The sequence below is a fragment of the Leptopilina heterotoma genome, unplaced genomic scaffold (assembly GCF_015476425.1).
Source record: "Leptopilina heterotoma isolate Lh14 unplaced genomic scaffold, ASM1547642v1 Lhet_316, whole genome shotgun sequence".
Classification (NCBI taxonomy): domain Eukaryota; kingdom Metazoa; phylum Arthropoda; class Insecta; order Hymenoptera; family Figitidae; genus Leptopilina; species Leptopilina heterotoma.
In genome coordinates, this window is record NW_025111016.1 from 386,823 (window position 1) to 402,700 (window position 15,878).

At 25.7% G+C, this 15,878-nt stretch overlaps 1 protein-coding gene across 3 annotated transcripts in view; it reads right to left on the reverse strand.

Annotated features, from left to right (window-relative positions):
• Positions 1-416: 416 nt before the first annotated feature.
• LOC122504785 (steroid hormone receptor ERR2) overlaps positions 417-15,878 on the reverse strand; it is a 183,911-nt gene continuing 168,449 nt past the window's right edge. For all 3 annotated transcript variants that reach the window (XM_043616031.1, XM_043616029.1, XM_043616030.1), the window contains one exon: positions 417-1,729. In XM_043616031.1, the coding sequence (XP_043471966.1) occupies positions 1,391-1,729 (339 nt within the window). In that variant the 3' untranslated portion in view covers positions 417-1,390. The remainder of the gene's footprint in view (positions 1,730-15,878) is intronic.

Sequence of the window (15,878 nt, forward strand, 5' to 3'; positions counted from 1 at the left end):
AACATACCAAATAATCTTTAAGACAGAAATTTAATTTTTTTAAAAATTTTCTACCGCCATATAGGATTTGCTATTTTGAATCTTTAAAAATTGACATTAGAGTCGTAATCAGTTTTACTTGTCAGTCAATGATTTATAGATACTAATCAACGAAAAATTATTTTTAAATTTTTGGGAAAAAGTACGTATTACAAAATTTGCCTCAAGGTTTTTGTTTAAATAATTAAATGTTTTTTAAGAATATGATAGTTATAACAACACAAAATCTTAAATAACTTAATTCACGTTCAACGTAAACTAACAGAATCCGTTGATATATTTTCCATTTCAATAATAGCATAGATGTGAAATTTCTGCTATAAATTTTATTTCTATTATTTCAAATGTTTAGGATGAAAATTAAAAAATGTTTGAAATAATTAAATAAATTTATGATTTATTACAATATACAGAAATTTTGATAATTTTACATTGTTTGATAAGTATAAAAGTTTAATGTTATTACCAAGAAATCAAAACATGACTTAAAATAAAGTTTCTTAAAGCAAAAAACAAAAAAAAAAGAAGAAACTTATAACTCAGTTAATTTTTCATAAACTAAGAAAAAGCAATTTTTATTACTCATCACAAGACTTCTCTTTTGTTATTAATAGAAATCATGTCTATTTTTTTCTATTAATTTGTGAAAGTCAAAAATTTTATTCGCTATTGAATTTAAAGCGGTTTTTTTATAACAGCAATAATTATATACAAAATATCCCTGAATATATTTCCTTCATACAGTTTTATTACTTGCGGCACATGTGAACAACTTTACTTTTTTATCTACACAGCAATTCTATGCATCTATTAAAATTTTTCAAGCGTGGATCTTATACAATAATATATATAATTTTCCTAATACTTTCTTTCTCTATTCACACAATTTTATCATTTCTATAAATTGAAGTCACGATTCAATGATTTTTACAGTATAAAAATTAACTTGTTTTGAATATAGCTGCCTTTATACATATATATATATATATATATATATATATATATATATATATATATAATATGTTTGTATATAAACTAAACATCTAATTACTCTTTGGCATTTTTATACTCCTGATACTTTCAAAGAAGTAAAAATAACACTAAATTAAAATAATTCAATTGTTTTGTTTTACTCATTAATAAGAGAAATACAGAAATATTCGTAATGTCATTCTAACAGAAATATAGTGTTCCTTTTCTTTACAGGTGAACATTTTGTACAAAAAATTTCATTGTAAAAGATTTAATCAAAATGTCGAGTAATATTTCAGCATTTCTCTGGAGAGAATTGTTTTTTTATCATTGAGTCGTGTCTTAGTAATTTTAATATTTTCTTACTGTGAATTTTCACTCATCGATATCCCGCAGCTTCAAGCATTTCCACAAATAGCTTATTCATCGGTACTTTGCCAGTTCGATAAACATTTGACCAAAATCTTCTCACTATACCATCTGCTTGTCTAAGACCAGGCATAATTAGGAACATATTTTGTATAGCTCGCAGAGCTTGACCAGGTCGTACGGAAGCTACACAATCCGACAAAGAATATAAGATGCTGTCTCGAAAACGATAAAGAGCTTGCGGTTCATCCAATCTTACATCACTGTTTGCTAGGATTAGTGCTTTTAGTATGTAATATTCTTCACGTGTCAAGCCCAATCTTTGTATTCTTTCAACAATTTGTACACACTGAAAATAAAACATTAGAAATTAATTAAATACCAGCAAATGTAAATAAAGACCAGCAAAAACAAACACTTTCTTTATATCATTTTCACTACAAATAATTCTGGTCAACAACTAAAATACATCTTTTAACATTATAAACTAAAGTTCGTTTCAAAGTTAATGTTTTCTCTGTTTGCTAGAAATTCTGTCACACGGTGGTCTTGAAACATTTTAAATACTTTTGACACATGCCCTTTCCAATTTGTACATAAAACCTTTCCACACCACCTACAGAATTGATTTTAACTTAAATCAAAAATCGTGTATTGGGTCGATTTTTTTTAAACTTCCTTTAGGAGTTATGGAGGAGGGAAGAAAAATAAAAAAACTCATTTTTTCGGAAAGTACTTAACCGATTTGAATGGAATTTAAATATAGATACGACAATTTAAAAAAAATTTTTCATAATTTTTTTCCAAAAAAAAATTTAAAGAAATTGATTTTAAAATTTTCAAAAATTTTTTTTTGATTTTTTTTAATAACACATCATCAATTTTTTTTTAAAAAATACCTTAGAGTTTCCTCTTTAATATATATTTTTTCTCAATTTTTGACAAATATAGTTTTTTCAAAAAACGATTTTTTTGAAAAAAACCCAAAAATTCATTTTTTCGGAAACTACTTAAACGATCTAAATGAAATTTATATATGTTGTAAACATAAATAACACAATAAATAGTGTAATTTAACGATCACTCTGAGTGATAGAATCATCTCTTGTCGTATAAATAAAACAATTTAGAAAAAATATTTCAAAATTTAAAAAAAATTTCCAAAAAAATTAATTTGAAATTTTTTTTTTACTTTGTATTAAAGTTACACCTACAATTTTTATTTTTAAAAATTCCTTAGAGTTTCCTCTTAAATATATATATTTTGCAGATTTTTGAAAAACAACCTAAAAGACTCATTTTTTCGGAAACTACTTAACCGATTTAAATGAAATTTAAATTTGCGTTAGAAACATAAATAAGACAGTTTAAAAAAATATTTCAAAATTTAAAAAAATAATTCTAAATTAATTATTTTAAAATTTTCAAGAAAAATTTTTTAAGTAGTTTCCAAAAAAAAAGAGTTTTTAAAGTTATTTTTCAAAAAAGTCGTTTTTTGAAAAAACTACATTTTTTAAAAACCTGGAAAAAATATTAAATATATCAAAGAGGAAACTCTAAGGTATTTTTTAAAAGAAAAATTAAAGGTGTAACAAAAAAAAAACAAAAAATTTTTTTTGAAAATTTCAAAATTAATTTCTTTACATTTTTTTAAAAATTTTCTTATCTATATTTATAAAATATATAAATTCCATTCATTTTGACATAAGTTTCAAGAAAATCGGGCGCGACATGTTTTGAGATATTTAAAAGGTTAACTTTCAAACTTAATTTTTTTCATAAATTTTATTATTTAAAAAAAAAAATCTTACCATCATAAAGTTGCGAAATTTTTCTTTTAAAATCACTAATAGTAAATAAAGTTTCGCTTCAATAAATAGGAGAACTAATTATTTAAAAATTGCCTTACAATGTCAATTGTTTATAAGGTGGTTCGTTTTGAAATGGAATGCCCCATATGTAATATATTTAAATAAAATCATACTTATGTCTGAACATTACTTAAATCTTGAACATTTTATTATAAAAAGTTGTTTCAAACATCAAGAAATTCAAAGAAGTCCAGAAAAAATGTCATGTACATACCCAATGGGAAATGCACTACTATACCAGCGTTGGCAGTATCGGGGCTACACTGAATTTCAGTACTGGTAGAATCAAGAAGGCTAGAGACAGGAGGTGAAACTTCGGTAGTGGGGATGAGTCAAGAGTCTTCCTTTAACCAGGCGTTTTTCGTTTCGAAAAGTCGCCGGCGCGGTGCTTCTGCACATCACTCACACATTCAAATTCTTGTATACCGTGTTTCACATGTGCACTGTAAAAAAATTTTTCTGTAGATTTACAGTTTTTTACAGGAATTTGTAAAATACCACCTTTGAAAGTAGCGAATTTACAATCCCTTTAATAAAATTACTACTTTCAGCGTGTCAATTTTACAATTTTCTGTAAATTTACTACTATGAAAGTAGGTAATAATCAGTAATAATTTTGTCCTTTTATTGCCTACTTTCATAGTAGTAAATTTACAGAAAATTGTAAAATTGACGCGCTGAAAGTAGTAATTTTACTAAAGGGATTTCAAATAGAAGCAAATGACGATTTAGTACCAAAATTGGTACTAAATTAGTACCTTTCTTTATACAGTGTAACTTGAAAGTGGGATATTGTAATTGCAACAATGGTATATTATAATATACATTATATTTAATATATATTACAGAAGAATATTAAAATATAAGGAATCATTTAAAAATTAATTTTTAAATGAAAGATTAGTGCAATAAATTTAAGCTTAATGAATAAAATTCCTAAATTTTTATATAAAATAAATTTATATTCTAACTTTTCATTTAAATAAACAGATTTTACAAAATTATTTGCCAATTTAATTTATTGAAAGAATTTGCCACTATGAATAACAATAATGCCAAATGCAAATAAGTACCGAATAATTACATTACACCATTAAAACAAATACGAGACTTTTATACATAAGAACATTGTTTAAATATTTACCAGAAGAATAATAAAACAATAAAGAATATTTCAAGATACAGTAAAAAATGCTTCATGTCAATCATTTGCATATAATTAAAAAATAACAAAAAAGTGAGGTTACTTTTTGTGAAATGTGAATGAAAACAATAACAACCTAACAAGATGGTTGGTTTTACCAAGAAGCTTGTGTTAATTTCTTTAAATTTGTTTAACTTGTCCAATGTAGTTCGCTTTACCAGCTCTCACTAGTTATCAAAATCAAGTACAAAGAAAATTCAAAAAAGTCATTTTAACCCTTTAAAAAATAAAAAGTATATTCAACTTCATAATTTTAATTCATATTACTAAAAATTTATATATGAATATGACTACAAATATTTTAACTAACGATAAATTGTTAATTTCGTATTGAATTTTTTTTCAGTGAATAATTAACAAAAAAATTATTCAATTTATGAATTTTGAAATTAAGTTGTTAAAAACATATTTACAGTACTAAGCCGAAGTTTACTTGCCAATATATGGCATTACAATGGCGAAAACATTTATTCTATTCTGCGCCAAGATTTTCCTGACAAGGTTTGGCATAACTATGGCAGAACCATTTATTCTGTCCTGCGTCAAGATTACCCTGCCAAGACTTGGCAAAATGCTGGAAGAACAAATGGTTCTGTCCTGCGCCATTTGTCATTGTTGACATTGTACAGAGATTTCCCATTGGGTATGTACACTTTTTACAATTTTTTAAACTCCTGCATATTTTTTAAAAATTGTGGACAAAATTTAAAACTTATATAGGGGGCAAAATTCCTCAACTGTCCAGGTCAAAATTGAATTTTCTCGAAACTTTGCCAAAATGTTACTATTATTAGTAGAATAGTGATTTTTGAAGGGTATTTCACGAGCTACAAGCTGGTGATGAAAAAAAATTGTTTTCTTTCAATTTGACCTCTGACGTTTATAACTTTTCAAGGTCCAACTCTGAATTTTACATGGCTCATAGGAGAAATGGTAAGCTTTCCATTGGGATGAAAAAATCAGAGTGAGACCTTGAAAAGTTATAAACGTCAGAGCATTTTCAGTCAAAAACCGTACAAAATTAACTAATTCAATGCATTTGTCCAAAAACATGCTCTGACATTTATAATGATATCTCGCGAACCGAATAAGTTTTTATAACTTTTTTAGTATTAAATTAAAGTTGAAACTTGAAGGATTTGTATGTTTATTGGTATATTTATGGCCCATGCATGTGGATAAACAAAAAATTTTAATTACTGACACTACAGTCCACGAGTATCAGGACGATTACACGCGACTCTATGAAAAAACATGCTATCACTTTTTCAATCATATTTCGGAAATAAAAGCAGATACAAAAAAAAACTTAAATACGGTTAGAAAGCTGATTAAATTTTGCGTAAAATAAACTGTCTTTAAAGTCATTTCGTTAACTATTTTTTGAGTTGTGGAGTGAGAAAGAAATAAAAAAAATTATCAAATTTTCTCATTTTAGTCTCTTGACTTCAACTTTTTCAAAAATCTAGAAAAATTTAGATAAAATTTTTTTTAAAACACTGAAATTTTTGTTAGAATTTTAGCTTTAATAGTATATTTAGCAACAAGGTACGTAAAGGCAGCCATTTATTTACGGTGGTTTTCGTGACACGAGTGGAGGTCGAGGGCGCCGTAGATGGATGGCGCCAAAAGCTCAAATGTGGCGTACAATATTCATTTCACATGACAAGTATACAGTGTAAAAGGGACTTCAATCGGATGAATAGTTTTCTCCCCAGGACTGTGGAATAGTTTCGCCCGCGAATAGTAATGCCCCACCCTACACTATTTAAATTTAATTAAAGTGATATGTTTTTAAAATAAATATATTTAAATATTTAAGGGAGATTGGGGTATTGTGGGACAAACTTTTTCTTAGCTCAACATCTTACACAAAAAATTGTTTTTTTCTAATATTTAAATTTTTTGTATCAGTAAGAGGTATAAACTAACATATGTCATAGTCAGTTTCCTAAAATTATCACTTACTTAAAAGAAATTCCAGTTTTACCAAATAGTGCACTTTCATGATATTTAAAAATGTGGGATAATTGTGGGCAACTGCCTAAATTAAGTTCAAAATAAAAAATAACAATGAAATATATTTATTAAATGGTTAGAAATATTAAAAATGTTTAATTGTTAGTTTAAAATTAGAAAAGAAAAAGTAAGAAAATGAAATTAATCGGAATCAAAATTTGGACAAGGGTCAGTCCATTATATTTCACCTGAAGCCGTTGCGGCCTATTTTTTAAAAAATCTCATAATTTGTAAAAATGATGTTGAATATCCATAGAATTCATTTTTGAGAATTATTTTATAAAATTTTTTGAATTTAACTTAGAATTTTAATTTTTAAATTGAGTTGGACAGAAAAAAGGTTATATTGACAGTTATGAAAAATAAAAAAGCATGGGAATAATTTAGATAATACAAATTTCTTGATTGATATTTGTTAAAAATGAGCTAATTTACTTGTATAAATAGATTATTATGTAAACATACCCAAAATAATAGATAAAAATTGATTTTAAAATTTACCTATGAAATGTCAAAAGTCCCTACATTTTAATTAGATTTTTCTAAAAAGTTTATAAATATTAAAAAATGTATTACTATTTCATGTAAAGTATTTTCAATGTACTTTCATAATATGTGCTAACATTTTAATTTTATAATATAGAAATAGAAAAAATTTTACCTTTAATATTAAGTGTTTCATGATATTCCGTGATTTTAATTACTTATTTCTTCTCAGGTGCAAGACTAAAAAATCCAATTTTTGTCTTAATATTTAAGTTTGAACTTCTTTTCCATTCTATTAAATTTTGGTGATGGAGAACGAGCTACTTTTCAGTTTAAATTTAGTTGAAAAAATCTACTGAAAAAACTAATTTGTTGGTTAAAATGCAAGTAGATTTTTGCATGACTATTGAGATAGCCAACTTCAGTGTTATAAAATTACCTGCATTTTAACCAACAAACTCGCTTTTGGAAGCAGATTTTTTAAACATGAATAAAACTACAAAGTAGCTCGTTCTCCATCACCAAAATTTAATAGAATGGAAAAGAAGGTCAAACTTAAATATTAAGACAAAAATTGGATTTTTTAGTCTTGCACCTGAGAAGAAATAAGTGATTAAAATCACTGAAAATCATGAAACACTCAATATTAAAGGTAAAATTTTTCATATTTCTATATTATAACATTAAAAAGTTAGCACATATTATGAAAGAACATTGAAAATACTTTACATTAAGGACGCTGCACGGTGGGAAATATTTAAAAGTACGCATAGGCGTAGCAAGCGATTTCTCCCCATGTTCCACTCTTTTCCCCTCTTTTCAGCACTCTTGATGCAATTTTTTGACTTTGATAATTAATTAAAATAAATCCAGATTGAAAATGAAAAAAAGGGCGATTTAAGGAAAAAAAATATTTAACAGAGAATATTCAACAAGTTTTCTTATGACGATTAGATGTTTCTGTGGGCGTGAATATCAATCCGCGTTTTTCAAAACATAGCAAACTGACAGCTCCATATGGGAGGTTAGTCATGGCCGACTATATCAGGTTGCACCGTTTGCGTAGTACAGTAGAAATGAACGTGAGGAACAAAAATATTAAATGTCAATTATACTCTCATTGTTTACTATTACATTTATTATTTGTTTATTTATTTATTATTGTTATTATATCTATTATTATTTATTATTTTACTTACTTTTTAAAAATATTATTATGGAGAAGTATTAAAACAATAAAGGAAAATTTTTTATGAAAAAATTATTAAACAAATAAAATTTCTAAACAAAAAGAAGTAAATAATAAAAAATTATGAAATTTATAATTTTAAAAATTTTTTATTGTTATTTTTATTATTGATATTTTTAAGTATATGAAAAATATAATTTAAATATTTCACAAAATTAGTTTTAAAGTAATTTTTTATAAGGAATTCAACGGTCATAAAATAAAAGCGGACAGAAAATATTTTGACCTTTTTCAATTTTCATTTTTCTTAAAAATTGGTGGATTTCGAAACACACGCGTAATTTGGTAGAAAATAGGTTTTTAAATCCATGAAAAAAATTCCAAATGAAATCGATGATTTTCATAATTACCTATAGAAGTATTGTTTTGAAAAAAATCTTTGTTTTTAAACTGAAAATTTTAAAAATAACATTGTTATTCAATTTTTCTATATGGAAAATAATTTTTTATTTATTTAATTTCTGATCATTAAAAATTTACATTACTTTTTTTTATACTTTTCCATTATAATATTTCTAAAAAGTAAGAATAATAATAAATAATAATAGATAAATAAACAAATAGGGGAGACTGGGGCGAAAAGTTAAACTGCCAAAACCGTTAAAATTCATTATCTTTCGGACGAAAATAGTTAGAGCATTGTAATTTTAATTATAGAAGGGTGTTATCACCCTAAATAAATGTCCGGAGTTGTGTGCAATTCTGTTTATTTTTGTGGTGTCGATATTGAAAGTTTTTTTTCAACCTACTTTTGAAAATTTTTTCGAAAAAGAAAATATCAACTTTTAAGTATATTTTTTGAATTTATTCTCATCGCGATTTTTTTACTTCATTATTTGGGTCCCCTGAAAAGATACCTGAAGGTATTTGCTAAATATCTTCAGTCAGATTTTTTATATTTGTTGTTAAAGCCAAAAACGCACCCTGGGGCGAAAAGTTAAATGTATTTCTACATGTTATTAAAAATTTTTTTTTTATTTTTCGTTTTTTTGGGTTTATTTGTTTAAAAATGATTTATTTAACATTGGGCAAGTACTCTGTCAAAAAATAAGACCGTTCACGTAAAATAAACCAAAAAAATTTTTTTTTTTGAAATTTCAATTTTTTAACTTTACAACTATTCTAAAGCTTTTGTCAAATAAACAAAGATCTTTTATTTACTAAATTACTTGTTTGGGTGACTTCAAATAAAAGGGAATTCTGCCTTCGGTGCATGTAAAAAAATAATTTTCAATTAAGGGGTTATCAATATTATTTTCGGATGATTTATATTCTCAAAATTACAGAAATAAAATTCACCGAGCATTACATGCCAAAATTTTTATGAAAAAAATTATTTTGTTGCAGAATACCGTCAAAATACTGAAAATGGGGGACAGTAATGACAGGGACAGTAATGACATTCTGGCGAAAATTGAATTTCAGTCATTACATAAGTGTTTTAAAATATTCTGTGCAATGGCATTCGAAAATACTTGCAAATCCACCTAGAAATTCGTTATTCCTAATTAATTTCTACCATTTCCTGGATTTTGGGGAACGGGACAGTAATGACTAAATAAGATCGAAATATTCTGCCGTATTTTCTGCCTGCCTGTCAAGTAATAACGATAAACCGAAGGTAGCAAATTTTTTTTTTATTTTCGAGATTATGAATCAATATTATAGAAAATTTAACTCTAAAACCTATAACTGAGAGTAAAAAATTTTAAGGAAACTTGAGAAGTAAGTAGGTTTTTTCCAAGGTAAAATTTAAAAAGTGAGAGACATCTGTTCATGATTTTTTTTGCGTACAAAAATTAAAAAATTTTATCAAAATGTGTCGAGTTATCAGACTATAAGGGTAGATAAAGCAGTGGAAATTTTTTTTAAAGTTTCAAAAGACATTTGGGAACATTATGAACGTTTGAAACTTACAGAAGTAGCCCGGGGACAGGGACAGCAATGACATTTCTGCCTATTTTTGTTTGTTTCTAATGGGTTATCTCGTTTTCTATTCTGCCAATTGGTATTAAACTTGGAGGGTAAATTTATTTCATCACTAACTACAGAAAAAAGCTTCACATTGACAAAAAACCAACTTATAAGTCAATTTATGGAGCGGGGGACAGCAATATTCCCTTTTATTTGAAGTCACCCGTTTACGTATACTTTAACTTATCTACTACTTATCACCTATCAGAAAATAGTTTTAGTAGGCTAAAAATAGAATTTAACTTTTCGCCCCAGGGTGGGGCGAAAAGTTAAAAAAAACAAAATTTTCAAAAAAGGACAAAACATGTATTTTTTGTGAAAATACCAGGAACTTTTTTATTGAAAGTTGTAGAGGACAAGTACAATATTGATATACAAATATTTGCATCTAAGCGGCTTATATTGCCAAAAAAAAATCATTTATGCAAAATTTAACTTTTCGCCCCAGTCTCCCCTAAATATAATTATTTATATAACATTAAATAATAAAAGTAATGACTTATTATTTTTGTTGATCATCTACATCCCTACATTACCATAGTGTAAATACTTTCAACACGAAAACGGTGCAACCTGTTATGGTCGGCCATTTCCTACATCGAGCTGTTGCTTTGTTTTGTAAAACGCGGATTCATATTTACGCTCATAAAAACATCTAATCGTCATAAGGAAGTTTGAATTATATTCTCCATTAAATATTATTTTTCCCTAAATCGCCCTTTTTTTCATTTCCTGTCTGAATTTTTCAAAATTAATTATCAAAGTCGAAAACTTCCCCTCTTTTGGTGTAATTTTTGACTTTGATAATTAATTTTTAAAAATCCAGACAGAAAATGAAAAAAAGGGCGATTTAGGGAAAAATAATATTTAATAGAGAATACAAAACAATCTTTCTTATGACGATTAGATGTTTCTATGGGCGTCAATATCAATCCGCGTTTTACGAAACATTTCAAACTGATAGCTCAATATGAGAAGTTGGGACATGGCCGACCATAACAGGTTGCTCCGTTTGCGTGGTACAGTAGGAATATGCGTGAGGAACAAAAATATTAAATGTCAATTACTCTTATTGTTTACTATTATATTTATTATTGTTATTATATCTATTATTATTTATTATTATACTTACTTTTTAAAAATATTATTATGGAAAAGTATTAAAACAATAAAGGAAAATTTTTTATGAAAAAATTATTAAACAAATAAAATTTCTAAACAAAAAAAAGTAAATAATAAAAAATTATGAAATGTATAATTTGTTAAATTATATTAGTTATGAAAATTTTTTTAAACAGAATTATACAAAGCAATACAAATAAATTGCTGTCTCTATATAGAAAACGTCCTTATATATTTAATTATCACTTCAATGTAAACGATAGTAAACAGACATAGGATAAGTGCGCTAATTATTGCTGCGGATGCTTAAATTTCTGCGCGTTTGTTAAATAAGTCATTATTTATCACTTAAGAAAATATTAATGTTTTAAAAATGTTGAAAAAATTATTTTGAACAATTCTTAATACAATTTTCTTTAAAGATACATATTTAAAATAAAAGTACTTTATTTTAAGTTGCTGCGGACAAAATGATATCTAAATGCATATTATTTTGGCCTCAGAAACTGAAGGCGCTCGCACAGCTCTACCGCCTGCCTGCCTGCGTGCCTGATGGTCGTCATGGTAACACATAAGAGTAAGAGAGTCAGAAAATTCAAATTATAATTTGAATTTTCAAAGAGAGTCAGAAAATTCAAATTATAATTTGAATTTTCTGACTCTCTTACTCTTATGTGTTACCATGACGACCATCAGGCACGCAGGCAGGCGGTAGAGCTGTGCGAGCGCCTTCAGTTTCTGAGGCCAAAATAATATGCATTTAGATATCATTTTGTCCGCAGCAACTTAAAATAAAGTACTTTTATTTTAAATATGTATCTTTAAAGAAAATTGTATTAAGAATTGTTCAAAATAATTTTTTCAACATTTTTAAAACATTAATATTTTCTTAAGTGATAAATAATGACTTATTTAACAAACGCGCAGAAATTTAAGCATCCGCAGCAATAATTAGCGCACTTATCCTATGTCTGTTTACTATCGTTTACATTGAAGTGATAATTAAATATATAAGGACGTTTTCTATATAGAGACAGCAATTTATTTGTATTGCTTTGTAAAAGCCGGATTCATATTGACGGTCATAGAAACATTAAATAATTAAAAAAACATTTTCTTAGAATGTTTATTGACTGTAGTTTATTTCTAAAAGCCAATTTTTTAAAAAAAGTTTCAGGTTTTTTAAAATAAATTATCAAAGTGAAAAATTTGGGGAAAAAAGCATAAAATTTTAAATCATTAGAAATAAAAAAACCAAATATTTTTTCTAAAAATAGTCTTTTTAGGAATAAACTATAGTTGATAAATAATAAAGAAAAAAATTATCCATTAAAATTTAATTTTTCTAAATGTGTCAATATTATTCCCAGTGTAATAATTTTCAAATTGTCTATAAAAAAATTAATCTTGGTATTTGAAATAATTCTGTTTAAAAAAATTTTTATAACTAATATAATTTAACAAATTATACATTTCATAATTTTTTATTATTTACTTTTTTTTGTTTAGAAATTTTATTTGTTTAATAATTTTTTCATAAAAAATTTTCCTTTATTGTTTTAATACTTTTCCATAATAATATTTTAAAAAGTAAGTATAATAATAAATAATAATAGATATAATAACAATAATAAATATAATAGTAAACAATAAGAGTAATTGACATTTAATATTTTTGTTCCTCACGCATATTCCTACTGTACCACGCAAACGGAGCAACCTGTTATGGTCGGCCATGTCCCAACTTCTCATATTGAGCTATCAGTTTGAAATGTTTCGTAAAACGCGGATTGATATTGACGCCCATAGAAACATCTAATCGTCATAAGAAAGATTGTTTTGTATTCTCTATTAAATATTATTTTTCCCTAAATCGCCCTTTTTTTCATTTTCTGTCTGGATTTTTAAAAATTAATTATCAAAGTCAAAAATTACACCAAAAGAGGGGAAGTTTTCGACTTTGATAATTAATTTTGAAAAATTCAGACAGGAAATGAAAAAAAGCGCGATTTAGGGAAAAATAATATTTAATGGAGAATATAATTCAAACTTCCTTATGACGATTAGATGTTTTTATGAGCGTAAATATGAATCCGCGTTTTACAAAACAAAGCAACAGCTCGATGTAGGAAATGGCCGACCATAACAGGTTGCACCGTTTTCGTGTTGAAAGTATTTACACTATGGTAATGTAGGGATGTAGATGATCAACAAAAATAATAAGTCATTACTTTTATTATTTAATGTTATATAAATAATTATATTTAGGGGAGACTGGGGCGAAAAGTTAAATTTTGCATAAATGATTTTTTTTTGGCAATATAAGCCGCTTAGATGCAAATATTTGTATATCAATATTGTACTTGTCCTCTACAACTTTCAATAAAAAATTTCCTGGTATTTTCACAAAAAATACATGTTTTGTCCTTTTTTGAAAATTTTGTTTTTTTAAACTTTTCGCCCCACCCTGGGGCGAAAAGTTAAATTCTATTTTTAGCCTACTAAAACTATTTTCTGATAGGTGATAAGTAGTAGATAAGTTAAAGTATACGTAAACAAGTAATTTAGTAAATAAAAGATCTTTGTTTATTTGACAAAAGCTTTAGAATAGTTGTAAAGTTAAAAAATTGAAATTTCAAAAAAAAAAATTTTTTTGGTTTATTTTACGTGAACGGTCTTATTTTTTGACAGATTACTTGCCCAATGTTAAATAAATCATTTTTAAACAAATAAACCCAAAAAAACGAAAAATAAAAAAAAATTTTTAATAACATGTAAAAATACATTTAACTTTTCGCCCCAGGGTGCGTTTTTGGCTTTAACAACAAATATAAAAAATCTGACTGAAGATATTTAGTAAATACCTTCAGGTATCTTTTCAGGGGACCCAAATAATGAAGTAAAAAAATCGCGATGAGAATAAATTCAAAAAATATACTTAAAAGTTGATATTTTCTTTTTCGAAAAAATTTTCAAAAGTAGGTTGAAAAAAACTTTCAATATCGACACCACAAAAATAAACAGAATTGCACACAACTCCGGACATTTATTTAGGGTGATAACACCCTTCTATAATTAAAATTACAATGCTCTAACTATTTTCGTTCGAAAGATAATGAATTTTAACGGTTTTGGCAGTTTAACTTTTCGCCCCAGTCTCCCCTATTTGTTTATTTATCTATTATTATTTATTATTATTCTTACTTTTTAGAAATATTATAATGGAAAAGTATAAAAAAAAGTAATGTAAATTTTTAATGATCAGAAATTAAATAAATAAAAAAATTATTTTCCATATAGAAAAATTGAATAACAATGTTATTTTTAAAATTTTCAGTTTAAAAACAAAGATTTTTTTCAAAACAATACTTCTATAGGTAATTATGAAAATCATCGATTTCATTTGGAATTTTTTTCATGGATTTAAAAACCTATTTTCTACCAAATTACGCGTGTGTTTCGAAATCCACCAATTTTTAAGAAAAATGAAAATTGAAAAAGGTCAAAATATTTTCTGTCCGCTTTTATTTTATGACCGTTGAATTCCTTATAAAAAATTACATTAAAACTAATTTTGTGAAATATTTAAATTATATTTTTCATATACTTAAAAATATCCATTAAAATTTAATTTTTCTAAATGTGTCAATATTATTCCCAGTGTAATAATTTTCAAATTGTCTATAAAAAAATTAATCTTGGTATTTGAAATAATTCTGTTTAAAAAAATTTTTATAACTAATATAATTTAACAAATTATACATTTCATAATTTTTTATTATTTACTTTTTTTTGTTTAGAAATTTTATTTGTTTAATAATTTTTTCATAAAAAATTTTCCTTTATTGTTTTAATACTTCTCCATAATAATATTTTTAAAAAGTAAGTAAAATAATAAATAATAATAGATATAATAACAATAATAAATAAATAAATAAACAAATAATAAATGTAATAGTAAACAATGAGAGTATAATTGACATTTAATATTTTTGTTCCTCACGTTCATTTCTACTGTACTACGCAAACGGTGCAACCTGATATAGTCGGCCATGACTAACCTCCCATATGGAGCTGTCAGTTTGCTATGTTTTGAAAAACGCGGATTGATATTCACGACCACAGAAACATCTAATCGTCATAAGAAAACTTGTTGAATATTCTCTGTTAAATATTTTTTTTCCTTAAATCGCCCTTTTTTTCATTTTCAATCTGGATTTATTTTAATTAATTATCAAAGTCAAAAAATTGCATCAAGAGTGCTGAAAAGAGGGGAAAAGAGTGGAACATGGGGAGAAATCGCTTGCTACGCCTATGCGTACTTTTAAATATTTCCCACCGTGCAGCGTCCTTAAATAGAAATAAATTTTTTTATATTTATAATCTTTTTAGAAAAATGTAATTAAAATGTAGTGACTTTTGACATTTCATAGTTAAGTTTTAAAATCAATTTTTATCTATTATTTTGAGTATGTTTACATAATAATCTATTTATACAAGTAAATTAGCTCATTTTTAACAAATATCATTCAAGAAATTTCTATTATCTAAATTATTTCCATGCTTTTTTATT